At 54.1% G+C, this 15,579-nt stretch overlaps 1 protein-coding gene across 1 annotated transcript; it reads left to right on the top strand.

Annotated features, from left to right (window-relative positions):
• Nucleotides 1-2,896: 2,896 nt before the first annotated feature.
• On the top strand, nt 2,897-4,224 carry UBE2QL1 (ubiquitin conjugating enzyme E2 QL1; the record flags this gene model as incomplete). The annotated part of the gene is given in 1 exon segment (XM_014585845.1): nt 2,897-4,224. A coding segment is annotated over 1 exon segment (132 nt), but the record flags the coding sequence as incomplete, so codon positions are not given.
• Nucleotides 4,225-15,579: the final 11,355 nt, after the last annotated feature.

Raw genomic sequence — 15,579 nt, 5'->3', positions numbered from 1 at the left:
AATCAATTGAAAAAGTGTACCACGTATACTGTATGGAATACTACTCAGTCATTAAAAAGAAGATCCTGGTATTTGATGGAAAGTGGATGAATCTGGAAGATTTACTGCTGAGTGAAGCAAGCCAAGCTATGACGGAGAGACATTGTATTTCCCCACTAAATCTGTACCAGCCACCTGCACTCTATGGAGGAAACTTAAAGACTAGAGGATATAGAAGCATGGAAAAATGGTTAGGGATACTGAAGACAGTGTGGGAAGAGGGTGAGAAAAGGGGGAGAGTGTGAGGAAATAAGGAGAAAAATAGGCAAGACATTTATGGGACAAAGAAATGGATTACTATCTGTTGATAGTGTATACACTATATACTCGACTGGACTGGTGTGAAGTGTATTCATGTTGGGTAAATTCACTTTATGAGCTAAGTGATGTGTAGTCATTGAATGTGTAAAATAAATTAGAAAAAGAAGAAGAGAAGGTTATCACTGTCCTGTTGGCACATGGACGAGCTCAGCCAAAGGGATGGCCAGGGTGGGGTCAGAGCAGTGTTTCCCTGGGTTTCTTGTTTGTTTGTTTGTCTTAGGTGTTTGCCGTAGGGTGTGTGCGCTTGCCTGAGAGAGACAGAAAGAGATAGTGAAAGGGCCAGCAGGTGGCATGGTGATTAAGGGCGCTGGACTCCTACATGGCTGACCATGGTTCAAGTCCCAGACCTGTCGGTTTGCTCTCTCTCTTTCTCTCACTCTGACCCTCTTTGGTCAAATTCAAATAAATAAATACTTCATAGTTCTATTTTTTTTTTCCTTTGGAGAGGTTTTTGCTGTAGGGCACATGCGCTCGTCAGAAAGACAGAGACAGAGAGAGAGAAAGTTAAAAATTATTATTTAATTCTTTTTTTTTTCTTTTGAGAGGTTTTTGCTATAGAGCGTGTGCACTCACTAGAAAGACAGAGAGAGACAGAAAGCGAGAAATCACCCCACAGGGGAGATGGCCATACCACAATCCCTTCTCCTCCATTCTCCTCTTGGGATCTTGGGCATACACACACACATGCCCAGTGTGAGTTTAAGCCACCGGGTCCAGGACTCGGACCACAGTCAACTACATGGGAATCCAGCGACATAGCCATTACGCTAACTGCTGGTCCCAAAATAAATAAATAAATAAAATAAAATAATCATTTTTAAAAAGAAAGAGAGAGTGAAAGGGAAAGTGAGAAATCACGCCCAGGGCCACCCCACAATCCCTTCTCTTCCTCTCTGAGGTTTTGGGCATGCACACAGAAGCACCAGACATGATTTTCAAGCTGCCAGGTCTGGGACTTGAACCACAACAGCCACATGGGCGACCAGTGCCTTAACCACCACGCCACCTGCTGGGCCCCTGCTTGGATTTCTGACTCCTCAACTAGAGATGGGTCTGCATGTTCCCTCTTGCAAAGATAGCCATTGGAAAGGACACACATGCCCAAATTTAATATGTAAAAGGGTCATGTCTTCTCAGGGTCTAGCGACAGGTGTCAGAGAGTCCAGGTCAGCGTGCGGCCTCACTCCAGAGTCACCTCTCAGTGGTTATAAGCGAGAGCAAAGACGGGGCAGCCCTCAGCTGCCCGTGGCCACCCAGACCGGAGCGGCTTCCGCCCTCATTGCCCGTCAGGCAGGGGGCTGCGGAGGGCACAGGAGGCGGCTGCTGTGAGGCCTGTCCCCGATCGGGTCGCGGCTCACACACAGCTGTGCAGTGGCAAGGTCTCACGTGCCAGGAGTGCAGCGGGTGGCCAGCACAGCCTCCCCGACGGCCCAAGTCCATAACGGCACAGAGGCTGCTCCCAGGATGCCCGCGCTGCCTGCCGGCAGACGAAGCTCAGCCAAAGCTCTCAGGGCGTCTCAGCCCCATCCGAAAAGCACATGAGATATTCAGGAAGACCAGCAGCTTCCAGGAGAGCCTAAGGGGACGGTGCAGGGGGACATGGGCCCTCAAGGCTGAGGGAGCGTTCTCCTCATCTGCCATCAAGGTGTGGAATAATTGAAGCTGGAGCAACCAGAGCCACAAGTCCAGTCAGGGCCCAGCAGCACCCAGCCCCCAGGTGTCTTCATCTGCCCGTGCCCTCTGATGCCAAGTAAAGCAGGTTCTCCAGGGCTCCCACAACACGGGCACGTGGGAGCGTTGCCTCCTTCCTTCTTTCTCATGGTCTCGAGCAGTTCCTCTCGTCCACTGCAGAACCACAGCTTCTGTCCCTCGGACCAGAACACATCCGGTCACTAGAAGGAAGGGGGGGTCTTCCCCAGCCCCCACCTCCCAGGATGGTAACAAAGCCCTGGCCCCCACCTCTGCCCCTTGGGACTCAAGGACCAGTCTCCTGCTGGAGGTGTCTGCACCACCCTCTCACCAGATTGCTCACCGCGGCTTGGTTTACAGGGAGTTCGGTAGCCGAGTGTTCGAATATGTGTAACTAGTATATTAATACACTTGTCTCTGTAAATAAATTTATCTCCACTGTTCTCAAAGAGGAACTGTAAGCTGTACTTGAAGGCATTCTTTCAAAAAAGTGAAAGGAAATTCAAACACGATTTTGCCTTAGGGAGAACAGGCTTGGTTCTGAATTGATGCTCTTTTGATAAAGCTGATCCTCCCAGCCCATCTCAGGGCTGGGTCAGAGGTTGGTCCCAGGATCAATAAGCAGTTCCAGTTCAGCCAATGCCATGGGTTTGAAGCCAGCACCCTCCTGCCAGCCCCAGCTTTGCTGTGCCCCGGTCTCCCCCAGCTGTCACGTCCCATATCTGCCCAGTGAGGAAGCCCCGCCCCCGCTGGTGGCCAGTCATCACGCCCACTCAGACATGCCTGTTGGTGGGGGAACCGAAGTCTCTCTGGAATTCTAACGTGGTTTTTCTTTTCCTTCATGCAGGGACGTATCTGTAGAAAAGCCGGCAAATCGAAAAAGTCCTTCAGTCGCAAGGAGGCTGAAGCCACCTTTAAGAGTTTGGTGAAGACTCATGAAAAATATGGTTGGGTCACCCCGCCCGTCTCTGATGGCTGATGTTTGCGACGTGCATTAGACGCTCGCGCCGCCTGTCCTCACACCCCGGCACCCTGACATCTCCTCCTCCACGCTGTGCATCCTCCACCCTTCTGTACTCCAGCCGGAACTGCACCCTGAATGCCAAGGAGACGTTTAAGTTATTTATGAACAGATGTGTTTACAGAGAGAGGACGCAGACGCCGTTCAGGGCCAGGTTTCGGTTAGAAGTGACTGACCTTCTCCACGTCGCTCTAGAACACATGTGGAGATGGAGAGGTTCCTGGCCCGCCTACCCCTCCGCCCACCCCGTCTCACTGCCCTTAGCTTCTGTCCATGACAGCAGCTCCGATGAGCCGGCAGGACACTCGGCCGCTCCCTCCGTTCGGTGCGAACGGCGCTGCCCATGTGATGAGATCGCCGAGCGCCCCACGCCGCAGCTCCGTTCGCTGTGCTCTGTCCCTCTCTACCTGGCAGGTCGACGTAACCTGAAGACGTGTCTCTCTGTGGCCCGTGGTCTGCTGTGACGACATTTAGGCCTCATCCGTGCTATGACTTTTGGCTCATGGAAACACAGTTCACATTGCCAGGTTCTAGCGACTGAAAACTACAACTGCCCACTCGGTTGAAACGTGCTCTCTCTGCTGATTTCATGGTGTGCTGCTGTCCACAGATCAACCAGTGCCATTAGACTAAAGGTGGGGACATGGGGCCACCGGGGCGGAGCACGGTGCACCTGCGCGTGAGCCGACAGTCTGTGCCAGCCTCGGGAAGTGCCCACCGCAGGGCGTTCGTGCTCCTCTCTTCTCTCCACCACCGGAAGCTAAAGACAATGTCCCATTTGCCGCGGCCATCTGACTCATCTCACTCTCCGTGCTAGTGACAGGGAAGGCCAGAACTGCCAGAGGACACCAAGTGACCGTACGATGATTTGCATGACCGGGTCTGTTCCTTCACCCAGTAGTCACTCGCGTGTCCCCCGAGGTCGGGATGCTGTGTCACTTCCTGTTATTTAATCTCCTCACACTTTCATTTTTCCCTCTGTTAAGTTACATAGAACTTTCTAAGAAACTCCATGAAATGAGGAACTACTGTTTATAATAATCTGCGGAAGGAGGTAAAATGTTCATTCCAAGTGGAAAATCTTATTGGACACATTTTAAATAAAATCATGCATACCAGATACACTGCCTCGAGGACCGAGTCATTATGGGCTCTCTTTCCATTTAAAATAGTCCATCTGTTTTTAAAATGTTCATTTTTCAGATCCTGCAAACACCGTAGCATGCATGTCGGGAGCAGCGTTCTACAGCCGGGCACTGGAGCGTGTCTCAGGGGGTCCCCAGTCCCCACAAACATCGGGTAGGTTCAGCCGGCCTCCGGGAGCGGCCAGGGCAGCAGCAGGGCTCCAGGACCTGGGAGGCGGGGCTGTGTCAAGCCCAGAGGTTGCAGGGCGTCTCTGGCCACTCTGAAGGCGAAGACGCTTCTTGCCGATTGTGTTCAGTTCTCCCGACGGTCTGGGCTGCCCAGGGACTGTTCACTTGCTCAGCGGTTCTCAGATGGGAGGGACTTACCTTGAGCCACTGGGACCGGCTTGCCCAGCATGGCTGGCCAGTCACCAGATCGCCTCTTTCTTGTTGCTTTTATTTTTGCCACGTTCTTACTTGCCCCAAATACACAGCAGCGGCTCAGCTGGGCCAGAATGACAGTGCTGAGAGGGAGTGACCTGCTCAGGTTCCCTCTGGGCAGTGACAGTCACGCAACAGGGGACAATGAACTCTCCACGTTCATTCGCCGGACCCCCCGGGTGGAATTCTCTGTCCTGGAAACCTGGTATCTAACTGAAGGCCTGGGGACCAGGGCTGTGGGTTGTAATGGGATTGCACTGTGGACACTGAGCACCTGCGGGCAGATCCATCTCCTTGGGAAAGCACCTGGCTTCACGGTTTCCCAGATATTTTCCTTGTCTAATATAAAATTAAAAACAACATTTTCGGTTTTTAGGGGAAAAAAATCATATATATATACGCACACAGCTGTGTCACTTTGGTGCTGTGTTTACCATGGCTGCGCCGTGTCCACAACTTCTCCTTGGGAAAGCACCTGGCTTCACGGTTTCCCAGATATTTTCCTTGTCTAATATAAAATTAAAAACAACATTTTCGGTTTTTAGGGGAAAAAAATCATATATATATACGCACACAGCTGTGTCACTTCGGTGCTGTTTACCAGCTGGCTGCAGTGTCCCCAGCTGTTCAGGGAATGCCACCCCAGGCCACAGCCAGGATAGAGGTTAGGACCTGGCCAGGTCTGGTGGTTGCCACGGCAAGGCAGGGGGCACGAGGCTCTACATCAACTGCCCACGCAGGCTCTGATAGCTTCCACGAGATCTGTCAGAAACTTCTAGACTAGAAACCATTCTTTAGTGAAAGAAATGCTTTCCACCTCAATTGGTAAGAATTTCTGGTTTTAGAAGGCGTGAGAAGTCATCTGGAACTTGACGATTGCTCTGAGTCTGAGAAGCGAGACCTCCCATCCTGGTGTCCTGAGCTGTCACGTAGCAGAGCCGGCCACTGAGGTGTCCTCATGACCCCGTGGTCCTCCTCACTGTGGTATCCTGGCCTTCTACACCTTGGCCTCAAGCCTCACCCACCTCTGAGGTGGGTGTCTGCTGTGGAGCCTGGGTAGAGAAGGAGGCCCGCCTCCAGGCAGCAAGCCTGCAGCCTGAGCTCACATCCCCCCAGCACCTGAGAAATCCGTCCCTCTTCAGCCGAATAGCAAGGGAACAGCTGGACAGGTGCAGATGTCACATCCGCAGCTCCACACCCGCGTGCAGAACAGAGCTGGAGGCCGCAGAGCCAAAGGGATGGGGAGCTATAAACACGTCCGGGTTCCCACTCCCTGCACTCCTAAACTCCTTCCCACCCAGGGGCTTCCTGGGCCACCCACGTCACTGGGTACCCTCTCCACCGAGTGCCAAGGCCCGTGAATAAGAACTGTGCGTGGTTTCTTGGCCAACTTTCTAGAAGATCAAGAATTACTTACGCCTTAGGAAGAAGTCCTGTGAGCGGCAGGATTGTTACCCGCCGGTACACATACACACATGCACACACACGCACACACGTGAGCACTCATACACATGCACACACATGCAGTACTCCCATGAAGACTCACAATCGCTAAAGTCTATTACTCCAAAACCAGGGGTTCATTCTATCTATCAAAATTCAACCTTATTTTCTGAGAGAAAATTGTTTGGTCCCAAGAAGAGATCTGGGGTGGGAAGACAAACCCCATGTGTCTGTGTGATTCTGCGGGTCGCCTCACCTTCCCCGGGCCTCAGTTTCCTCAGCTGGAAACTTGCCAGATGGGTGTGAGAATTAGCCAAAATGACGAAGGGAAAGTTTGGAAACAGCACTTGAATGACGCTGCTGTATGTTAAATAGAGGCTGCAAAGTGAGAACGCTAAGGTAGGGCATACCTGAACTCAGGAATGGAACTTATGTGTCATTGTCACAGAATCCAGGCGCTCAGATTAAAACGACAGGCTCTGGGGTACTGGCTCGGGAGGAAGGTGACAGTGGTTAGCACACAGTGGCCTTGGAGCCACACGCTAGTTTTCTATCCCTAGCCCACTCTGTTAAATAAACCAGCCATACAGACTGACCGTCCCTCGTAATGTCCCCTCTCAGATACAGGGAAGGCAGAACTTCCAGACACATCTGCCTCCCTGGGTGGGGACGCACACGGGAAGCAGCAGCGGGGAGACATGCCCAACTGCACTGCAGAGATGGTAACACTGCAAGCCCGGGGGGTCCCTGACGGGCCACCAGAAAGCTCTCCTGGGTGAGTCGGGTGTGAGCTATGGCTGGGCAATAAGACGGGCAGGGGTAGGAATGAGAGAGGAAGGCTGACAGGCCTCCAGGAGGGTGAGGTCTGCATCCTCCCTGGCCCTGAGGACAGCGCAGCTCCTCGTCCGGGTCTGTGCGTGCTGCTGTCTTGCCCACAGCCCGCACGGTGCACGGCACTCACTGCTACACAGCAGGCGGACCTTGGTGTGTGGCCTGCCCCTCCGAGCAGCATGCAGGATTTTAGGGGAATTTGCTGTCCAGAGGGGCAGAACTGCCTCCTAACTCCAGTAAGGGAAAAGCCACTGGATCTGGAAGGCCACTTAGCCTCACTTTAAATGCTCCACCGTGAAGGAAGAAAGCCAGAGACAGAGTGCCTCCATCTTGCTGTGGCTTTCTGATCGTGCCTAGTGTCTCGTGAGACCACCAGGCAATTCTGGTGCCCACATCCAAGCACACGCTTCTCACCCGGCCCTGAGCCAGTGCAGCCGCAGGTCTCCCAAGCTAGCTGGAAGCACCAGGGTGATCCATTCCTCGCCCAGAGCAAGGTGAGCCAGGGCGGAGATTCCACTCCAAGTGCGTCAGAAGCTACAGAAGCAGCTTGGAGCTCAGCCCAGGAGATCACGGTCAATACCTTCTCCTTTTTCTGCAAAGACGATGCCGTAAGACCCAGCTCTGTTCCTTAGTTCATGCTGTGCTCTGCTTAGCTTGCTAATCTCGCACCCCCAGTTCACATGCTATCAATATCGTTCACCCAGGGTCCACGCTGACCTGCAGACTGGCCAACGGACTGGAAAGGCCAAACGCTGTTGACATTGAGGATGGCAGTAAGTGACGTTAGCTTGCTGCGGAGGAAACAGGAGCAGAGTGTGCTGGCCAGGCATCCCCAGAGCAAGCCCTTACATGGAGCGGAGATGTAGGGAAGCACGTAGTCGCAGGGCTAGGCAAACCGCAGAGCGGACCGCAGGGGTCAGGTGCGAGCCTGTCCCCATGGGTCTATAAGGTGACACAGAGGCCTGTGACGAGTCCCACTGCCGACTCCCCCTGCTCCCCTCGCAGTTAAAAAGTCCTCCCTCATAGACAGGCAAGCGTCTCGTGCCTCCCCAGCTCTTGGGCAGTCCCCGGGGATGACGCTGACTCAGCTTAGACAGACACTGCGGTACCCAGACGTGCTTGCTTCCATCCCTGCTAGCCATCCCTCCTGATGTGATTTTAGCTGAAGAATACCGCTGCCACTGTGACTATGGGAGGGTGACCATAAAGTCCAGACCATCGCCACAGTTCATGCTGACACCTGATTATGCTCTTTCCAAAGTTAGCCTATTTTGTGGTCCTCAAAGAAAAATGGGAAAATGCACGTCCCTTGAAACCAGTAAGAAAGAAAAGTGTATCATGGGAAGATGGTGAGTGCATGAGTCGAATACCCCAGGGCTGCCCAAGGGGAAAACGATTCTGGAGAGCAAGATTGAAACCCAGCGCAATGCTGTTGTGTCCAGTCCATGGCAGGATTTCCCTGGGTTTCCATGTGCATTATCCTTTGTGTTCGTTGTGGGTGGCTCTTGGCCACTTGGTGGCCTCTGATCTTTTGTACTTTGGCTTATTTGTGGCTTGCCAAATGAAAACTTGGATGCATGTCACGGGAACGCTCTATAAAAATCAGTGACATGTAACTGAACCAAATCTAATTAAGCATCCGTGTGACTTAGACGATTTCTCCTTCGGCTGCCATTTGCATGATAAATATTTGTAAACATGTTCGCCAAAGATGCCGTTGAAGTTTCTCAACATAACTGCAGTCGTGTGCACAGGACGGCACTGCCGTGCTCTAAGCCACTGCCGAGTTGTAGAGAGGTTTCTTTGGAAGAGTTATAGAATGGCAGTTCTAGAAAGTGACAATCTCCAGGGAACCAGCAGTTAGCGTAATGGCTATGTCGCTGGACTCCCATGTAGTCGACCGCGGTTCACATCCCGGACCCGGTGGCTTAAAACTCACGCCGGGCGTGTGTGCGTGCGTGCCCAAGATCCCGAGAGGAGAATGGAGGAGAAGGGATTGTGGCGTGGCCATCCCCCCTGGGGGGTGATTTCTCGCTTTCTGTCTCTCTGTCTCTGTTTGACTGGCAAGCACACGCGCCCTATAGCAAAAACCTCTTCCAAAAAAAAAAAGAAAGTGACAATCTCCAATACTCTGAACGCAATTTATTTAAAAGGTACTCCAGTTTCTTTTCCACACTAGCATATAAGTTGATTCTCAGCTCTTATTTTGGTGTGCTTAGTGGAAGAATTTTCCTTGCTAATATTCTCAAAAACATACTTTTCTTTCAAAATCCAAAAATGTGGCTGTGTTAGTGTGGTCAAATCTTAAAAGGTAAACTGAGTCAAAGTACAGAACACAAAGTTTATTTGGGCCTAAGCATAAAGCCTGCACCTGGCGTGCGACCTGGATGGACATGCTCAGGTAGCCCTGAACGTGCTCACTGAGGTCCACAAGAGGGAGAAGGTGCGAGGAGATGATGCCACTCGTCTCGGACCAGTTAGCCTTGGCCAGCAAGACCATAGGAAGATGGTGTCGGCCCGAGGCCAGACAGGCAGCCCCTGGGCAGGTGTCCTTGCAGAGGTCCTCCTGTCTCCGGCTGCAGTGGTCTTTGTCCACGGCTGTGGTTCTGTCAGAGTTCTTTCAATAGCAGTTAACAGTAGTGGTTGCAGCCTAGGGCCGTCCCACGTGGCCTCCTCATGGCAGAACATCGTGTGACCTCTGCGCCACCCCCATCGGCTGAGACAGGACGGGCAGCGCACAGGAAACCGCATGCCTGGCGTGGGGCTGGAACTCAGTACATTATTTTAGAAACAGCAGCACCATGGCTTTGTAGAGTCTGGCTGGCAGCGTGAGCTGGCTGTTAGGGTCTCCCCTCCAGTTGTCCTCGTCGTCCCAGGACATTACATCCTTTCCTCTGGATGCACCTGAAAGACATCAACAGGGAGGACGTTGACTCAGCTCCTGGTGTAGCCGAGGCGGGCCCACCGAGCCTCACTCCCCAGTGTGCGTCCAACCATAGGACATTCAAGACTTGGTCGGTGAGGACCTGTGCAATCTTTGTCCTGAGACATATTTTTCTTAAGGCAAAAATTTAAAAACCAACAGGACTGAGCCAGTACCCCGGGCCCTGACACGGGCAGCTCAAGGGGACTCCTCTGTGTAGTAGGTAGGTTCAGGTCACCACCATGGAAAATGCACACTCCCGGGCTAGATGGTGTGCACTGGTCAGACATGACACTGCAAAGCTGATCCACGTAGGCTCGTTCTAGGTTAGCATCCAGAGACCTCCCTGAGGCTGGCCACACACACCCAGGATCAGGGCTAGCCGAGGTGGGGGCCATAGCATCAGGGATCTATAGCAGGGATCTGTTCTCGCTCTGTCTCTCCTGCTTATGAAAGACATAAATAAATAAACTCTTTCTTAAAATATGTGTTTGCCAACTTTGTTTACCACTTAAGTATTTATCGCAAAAGAGGTTTATTTCCGTGCTAGAATACATGGAGATTTTAACACATTCACAAAAAAAAAAAATGTAATTAGAGTGTGAGTTTATTTTGCTGCAAAGAAATGTTTAGATCCATGCATAACCTTTTCATGTTACACATTTCCGTGAACTTTTTGAGGACCCTTGTAAGTATTACGCATAATTATATTTGTTACACTTACGTGTACCAAGTTATTTTTACTTCCACAGGGGAAATGACAGAGATATTTGAGTACGCACAACTGCTTGCCAAAATGGAATTTAAATAGGTCACATTTGGTTTTCTCAGCCTTCAAGTGGAAGGAGTATTATATACACTCAGCAAGTGGCCAGGTGAGAGGCCACGAGGCCAGGACCAGGAGAGCTTTGAAAGTGTAACTCCGTAGGCCATGCGCACTCACCGGAGAGAGAAGAGTGGGGAATCACCCGCGGGGGCTGGCCACGCCGCAGTTCCTTCTCCTTATCTTCTCTCGAGATTCTGAGCATAGTATCTCATCAGATTCTCGCTATTTCAACGCTCCAGTGCCTTTTCCATGAAACCTATTGATTTCCAAACAGCACATGGCCTCGTGCCCCACTGCCCCTCTGCTCCCCCTGGAGTGTCGTGGGTCCTCCGCTCTCACTTGCAGGGCTCTTGTGTCCTCTGTCGACTGCCCCGGAGTCCTAGACTTCATGGGACCTAAGGATCAAACAGTGGGAACAGAAACCAGTTGGGGTCAATGACAACTTGGAGCTTGTTCTTGTTCACTCTGGAAAGAGCACCAGAAGGAAGAGAAAAGCCTCTGACTTCTAACCTGTCTGCCGTTGTCATTTATTTTCCGACTGGAGTGGAAAAGGCTCCAGGGAGCACGGGGACGACCCTGCCATTTAATGCGGTCAGGTCTGCCCTCGGAGTCCTCGGGTCAGGGCCCTTAAAGCCCACTCCCGTTCCTGTTAGGCAGAGGGCTCGTGGCTAGCCTGTTCCAGGGACTTCTAACAGCAAAAGTCTTCACACCTCAGGGAGTACGACTTACAGTACTTCATTGCTCAGAGGGTCTTTGAAGGCACAGAAATTTAGCTCCAGAGTCCAGGGTCCTTGTCTAATATGTTGTAATACTGGGGCAGAAACGGGAGCCTCATCCCCTCCCCCTCCCGTCATGCTGCCTGAGAGATAGAAACCGTGGGCCAGCACATGGAGCGGTGGTCAAGGCCACTGGGTCCCACATAGACGACTCCGTGGAAGCGACTCCGGCAGCTGGAAAATGACGTGGGGCCGTGGCTGTGTCCCTCCAGCCTTTGCCTATCTCGCCTGCCTCACCTCTTCTACCCTCTGTGTGTCAAAGCCGCTTGCCTCTTACAGGGCGCTTAGCATTGGAGGTTGATCCTTAGGGATCACCCAGGGTGGCCTCCTCACCTCAGAACCCTTCCTTGAATTATGCCTGCAAAAACTCTTTAAAATCAGGTCACGCGCGGTTTCTGGGGCCCAGGGTGTGGACGTATTCTCTGGGGGCCACCTCCAATCCACCCCAGGCATCATCTCAGCATGGGGACCCACACACATGCCCACGTCCCAGCTCCGCCTGTCACTGGCTGCAGGGCAGAGCCCCTGCCTCCTCGGAGACCTGCTGACCGCCTGCCCAGGTGCTGTCCACAGTTCTCTGTGCCATTGCACTGCCACCCCCAGGACCCCGTTCAGCACCATCTTTGTGGCATGCCCATGGTGGGATAAGGCTGGGGTGCAGGAGGTGCCCCCAGGCCAGCCCTGGCGAGGCCGGGCCCCATCCGGCAGGTCGGTCTCCCAGGCGAAGCCCAGCTACAGGACAGCAGTGATCCTGCCGCCTCTCCTGCGGGACCTCCTCCAGGCAGAAAGCGGTAGGCAAGGCCGACAGGGTTCCACTTGGTCCAAGGGCCCACAGAGCGATCTCCAGGACTGCTCACTTTACTAAGAAGAGCTGGGTTGGGACCAGCAGATGGCGTAATGTTTATGTCACTGGAATCCCACGTAGTCGACTGCGGTTAGAGTCCCAGACTAGGAGGCTTAAAACAGGCCTGACGCGTGTGTGTGCATGCCCAATATCCTGAGAAAATGGAGAAGGGATTACGGCATGACCACAGCCCCAGAGGGTGATTTTTCTATTTCTGTCTCTCCGGCTCTCTCTGTCTCTCCGGCTCTCTCTGTCTCTCTGGCCAGTGCATGCACCCTATAGCAAAAATCTCTCTCAAAAGAAAAAATAAAAAGTGCGGGGTCGACTCCTTCAAGAGGGGGAATCACCAGCTGCACCTTTGCCCTTAATTGGGTTTTCCTCTGCCCGGCCTGCTCTGAGTCAGGGACACCTGTGGCTACATGTTTGCTGAGTCACCAGCCAGCGGCCCTGTCCTGCTCTGTGATCCCGCAGACTCCCGGGGCCCTGACTCATTGCCCCACCCCTTGCTCCCTCCTGGCTGGGAACAGACGTCTTCTGGGGAGATGGGGGGGATAGCGCATCAGGAGAAAGAAGAGATCATTTGGGCATAAAACTCTCCGTCTTTTCCAGCAAGAGAAATGGCCAGCCCTGAGAATTCATCACTGACAGCAGGGAAGGAAAGGCTGCCCTCTGGGAACAAATCTTCCTAAGCTCCCGGTGGCCCCACTCCATACCCCCGGGGCTGGCCAGCCAGGCAAGACGCCCTGTCCCGGGTTCCCTCTCACCGGGAGGAGCTGACCTCTCCCTAACGACTCTCGCCCTTTGCCACACGTTGGCTCCCTAGCACGACACTGCCTTACTTGTTACTCTCAGGGCCACTGCCCACTCCCATCCTCCGGCCAGACCTCGGCCCTGGGCAATGCCTGCTCTGCCTGCTGTGTGCACGCAGGGCCCGTCAGGCCAGGCGGGGTTGAACAGAAATAGAGGGAGAAGGGGATAGGGGCCAAGGGAAGAGGGGAGGGGCCAGGTGCCACCCTTCTCCCTGGCTGACGCCACGGACTCCGCGTGCAAGCGCGTGGGTGGCTCTGGGACCTTTTTCCAACACCCACCCAGGCAGGGCCAAGAGAGACAGGGTGACAGGGAAATCGTGAGCCTGCAGGTCAGGCTGGATTCTCTCCCCAGCTCCCAGGAGGGCCCGATCCTGCCCACTTGTGTTGGAATCAGTGGGCCTGGAGACCAGCCTGCTCAGGGACTGGGCGCGGCATGCTGAGGATTTGAGGTTGGGCAGCCGGCGGCCTGACCTGCCCGCAGGAAGACGTGTGTCTTCCGACCCAGCCCCCCACAGACGACCGACGTTCTCAGCCATAAATAGAACACACGCCGGCCACGTGAGCAAGACCTGAGCAAAAATACGGGTCTAGCACTCCCCTGTAATTTACGCGCCCTCATTGCTCTCTTTCAGAAGCTCCCTTTCCTACCCCATCATTCGGAGCCCTAGGCGGAAGTGGGATGAGTCAATAAAAGATGCCGATCCTGCTCGGGGTCACCCGGCCTGGATCTGCACTTGAGGAGGGGCGGCAGGGCCTGGAGCGAAGAGGCCGTGGTGGGGCAGGCCATGCGGGCTGGATTCACGGATTCACACAGAAGGCCCAGTTGCCACTCGAGTTTCCAAATGGTCTACGTGTTCGGTTTCTTTCATTTTGTGTGCTTGTTTCTCTTCAGCAGGGAAAGAAAGCCTTCTATTTCCTGTCCTTTTTCACTTCAAAGGAAAAAAGTGATGAAGGAAGCAGGAAAGAAAACAGAAAGGCAAATACGCTAGGAGGCGCCAAGACAGTGGGAGAAAGTGCCTAAGAGAACCAGCCATGGCAGGCGGACTGAGCAGGCAGGGAGCGGGGAGGCCACCTGCTCCCCCGGGCGGGCCTGGGGAGACAAGGGGCTGTGAGGAAAGGAAGGGGCTCGTTCTCCCGAGAACTCGGTGACCTCTGCAGCTCCATGCGTGGTTAGCGCATGTGCAAGTCGGCCCGAAGGCGTCTTCTGGAATCCCGGTCCCGTGGCCCAACCCAGCCTGGACCACAGGCCAGCGCTCCTGCTTACTGATGAGGGTTTCGAACCAGGTGCCATTTCTCAGGTGACCAGGAAGTGGAATGCTCAGTGATTCTCAGCTGTGGGGGCCGTCAGTACCAGCAGGTACAACCCAGAGAGCACAGAGTGCCACCCACCCACCCACAGGTCATGAGAACGGCCTGGCCCGGCATGGACCGCAGAGCCACGGCCCTCCGAGACGTCGAACCAATGGCCAGTACATCACCCCACACAGCAAAGGGGGCACTGCAGATGTGAGTAACTGCAAGGCCTTGGAAGAGGGTCATCCTGGGTTACCTGAGTGGCCCTGTCGTTATGAGAGGGTGTCAGGGATCTGGGGGCACCCTCGGGCCAATAGGAAAGGAGTGGTTTCCTCATCCTACAGCCCACGAGGAGCGACCCTGCTGGCAGCCAGGGAAGCCGGTTGAACCCTGACATGGCCACGACCCCCGCTGACTCCTGACAGCAGACGCCCAGCGACGCCACCAGCTCCTGACCTCTGGACTCCATGATAGAATGTGTGTGTGTTAAGCTGCTCTATCTTGGAGTGGTTTGTTTCCCAGTGGTGAGTGATGAATAGCAGCCCCCATAGCACCCCATTCCCCCAGCACAGGAGGACAAGGCCCTCTGGTCTCTGACCCAATGATTTTTCCTACAACGATCCCACCTCTGTGTCAGCCTGGACCCCTGGGGTTTCTGTCCTGGCAATGGCTCCAGGTAAACCGTGCAGAAGCCCCGAGCTGAGGCAGCCGGTTCTTGAACGATTGGCCGGCGAGGCGGGAACCACATTAAGCAGAGTGTGAGAACTGGCGTGGCCGTGAGCCCTGGGCTCTGGGTCCCCCCTGACTCCTGCTGTCACAGTTCTGTGGGATAATTAAACGACTCGGGTGCCCACCTTTCCCTAATTTCCGAGTACCCAAGTGGGACTCATGCTTGCAGTCCTCTGTCTGAAAGCGGAACCACCGCACAGGCGTCTCTCCTCAGCTGTCGCCTCGGGGCCCAGAGCAAGGTGTTCATGGGTCTAGGTGCCACCTGCTCAGCCCCAGGGCGGTTCCCAGAATGTGGAGGGGTCGGACCAGAGCAGGGATCCCAGGGCGCCTGAGGGCTGTGCCTGGGCCAAAGCCTGACGACGCACCACGGTGTGTCCCACGAGGACGCCCCCCCTCACTGAGCCACCTCCTGCGAGGGCCTGAGCCTTGCCATCCACTGAGGTCCCCGAGGACACACCCCGTGAGCCCAG

The sequence above is a fragment of the Tupaia chinensis genome, unplaced genomic scaffold (genome assembly GCF_000334495.1).
Source record: "Tupaia chinensis unplaced genomic scaffold, TupChi_1.0 Scaffold000096_1, whole genome shotgun sequence".
Lineage (NCBI taxonomy): Eukaryota > Metazoa > Chordata > Mammalia > Scandentia > Tupaiidae > Tupaia > Tupaia belangeri.
Note: the sequence above shows the minus strand (reverse complement) of the source record. Positions and strands in the feature narration are given on the sequence as shown.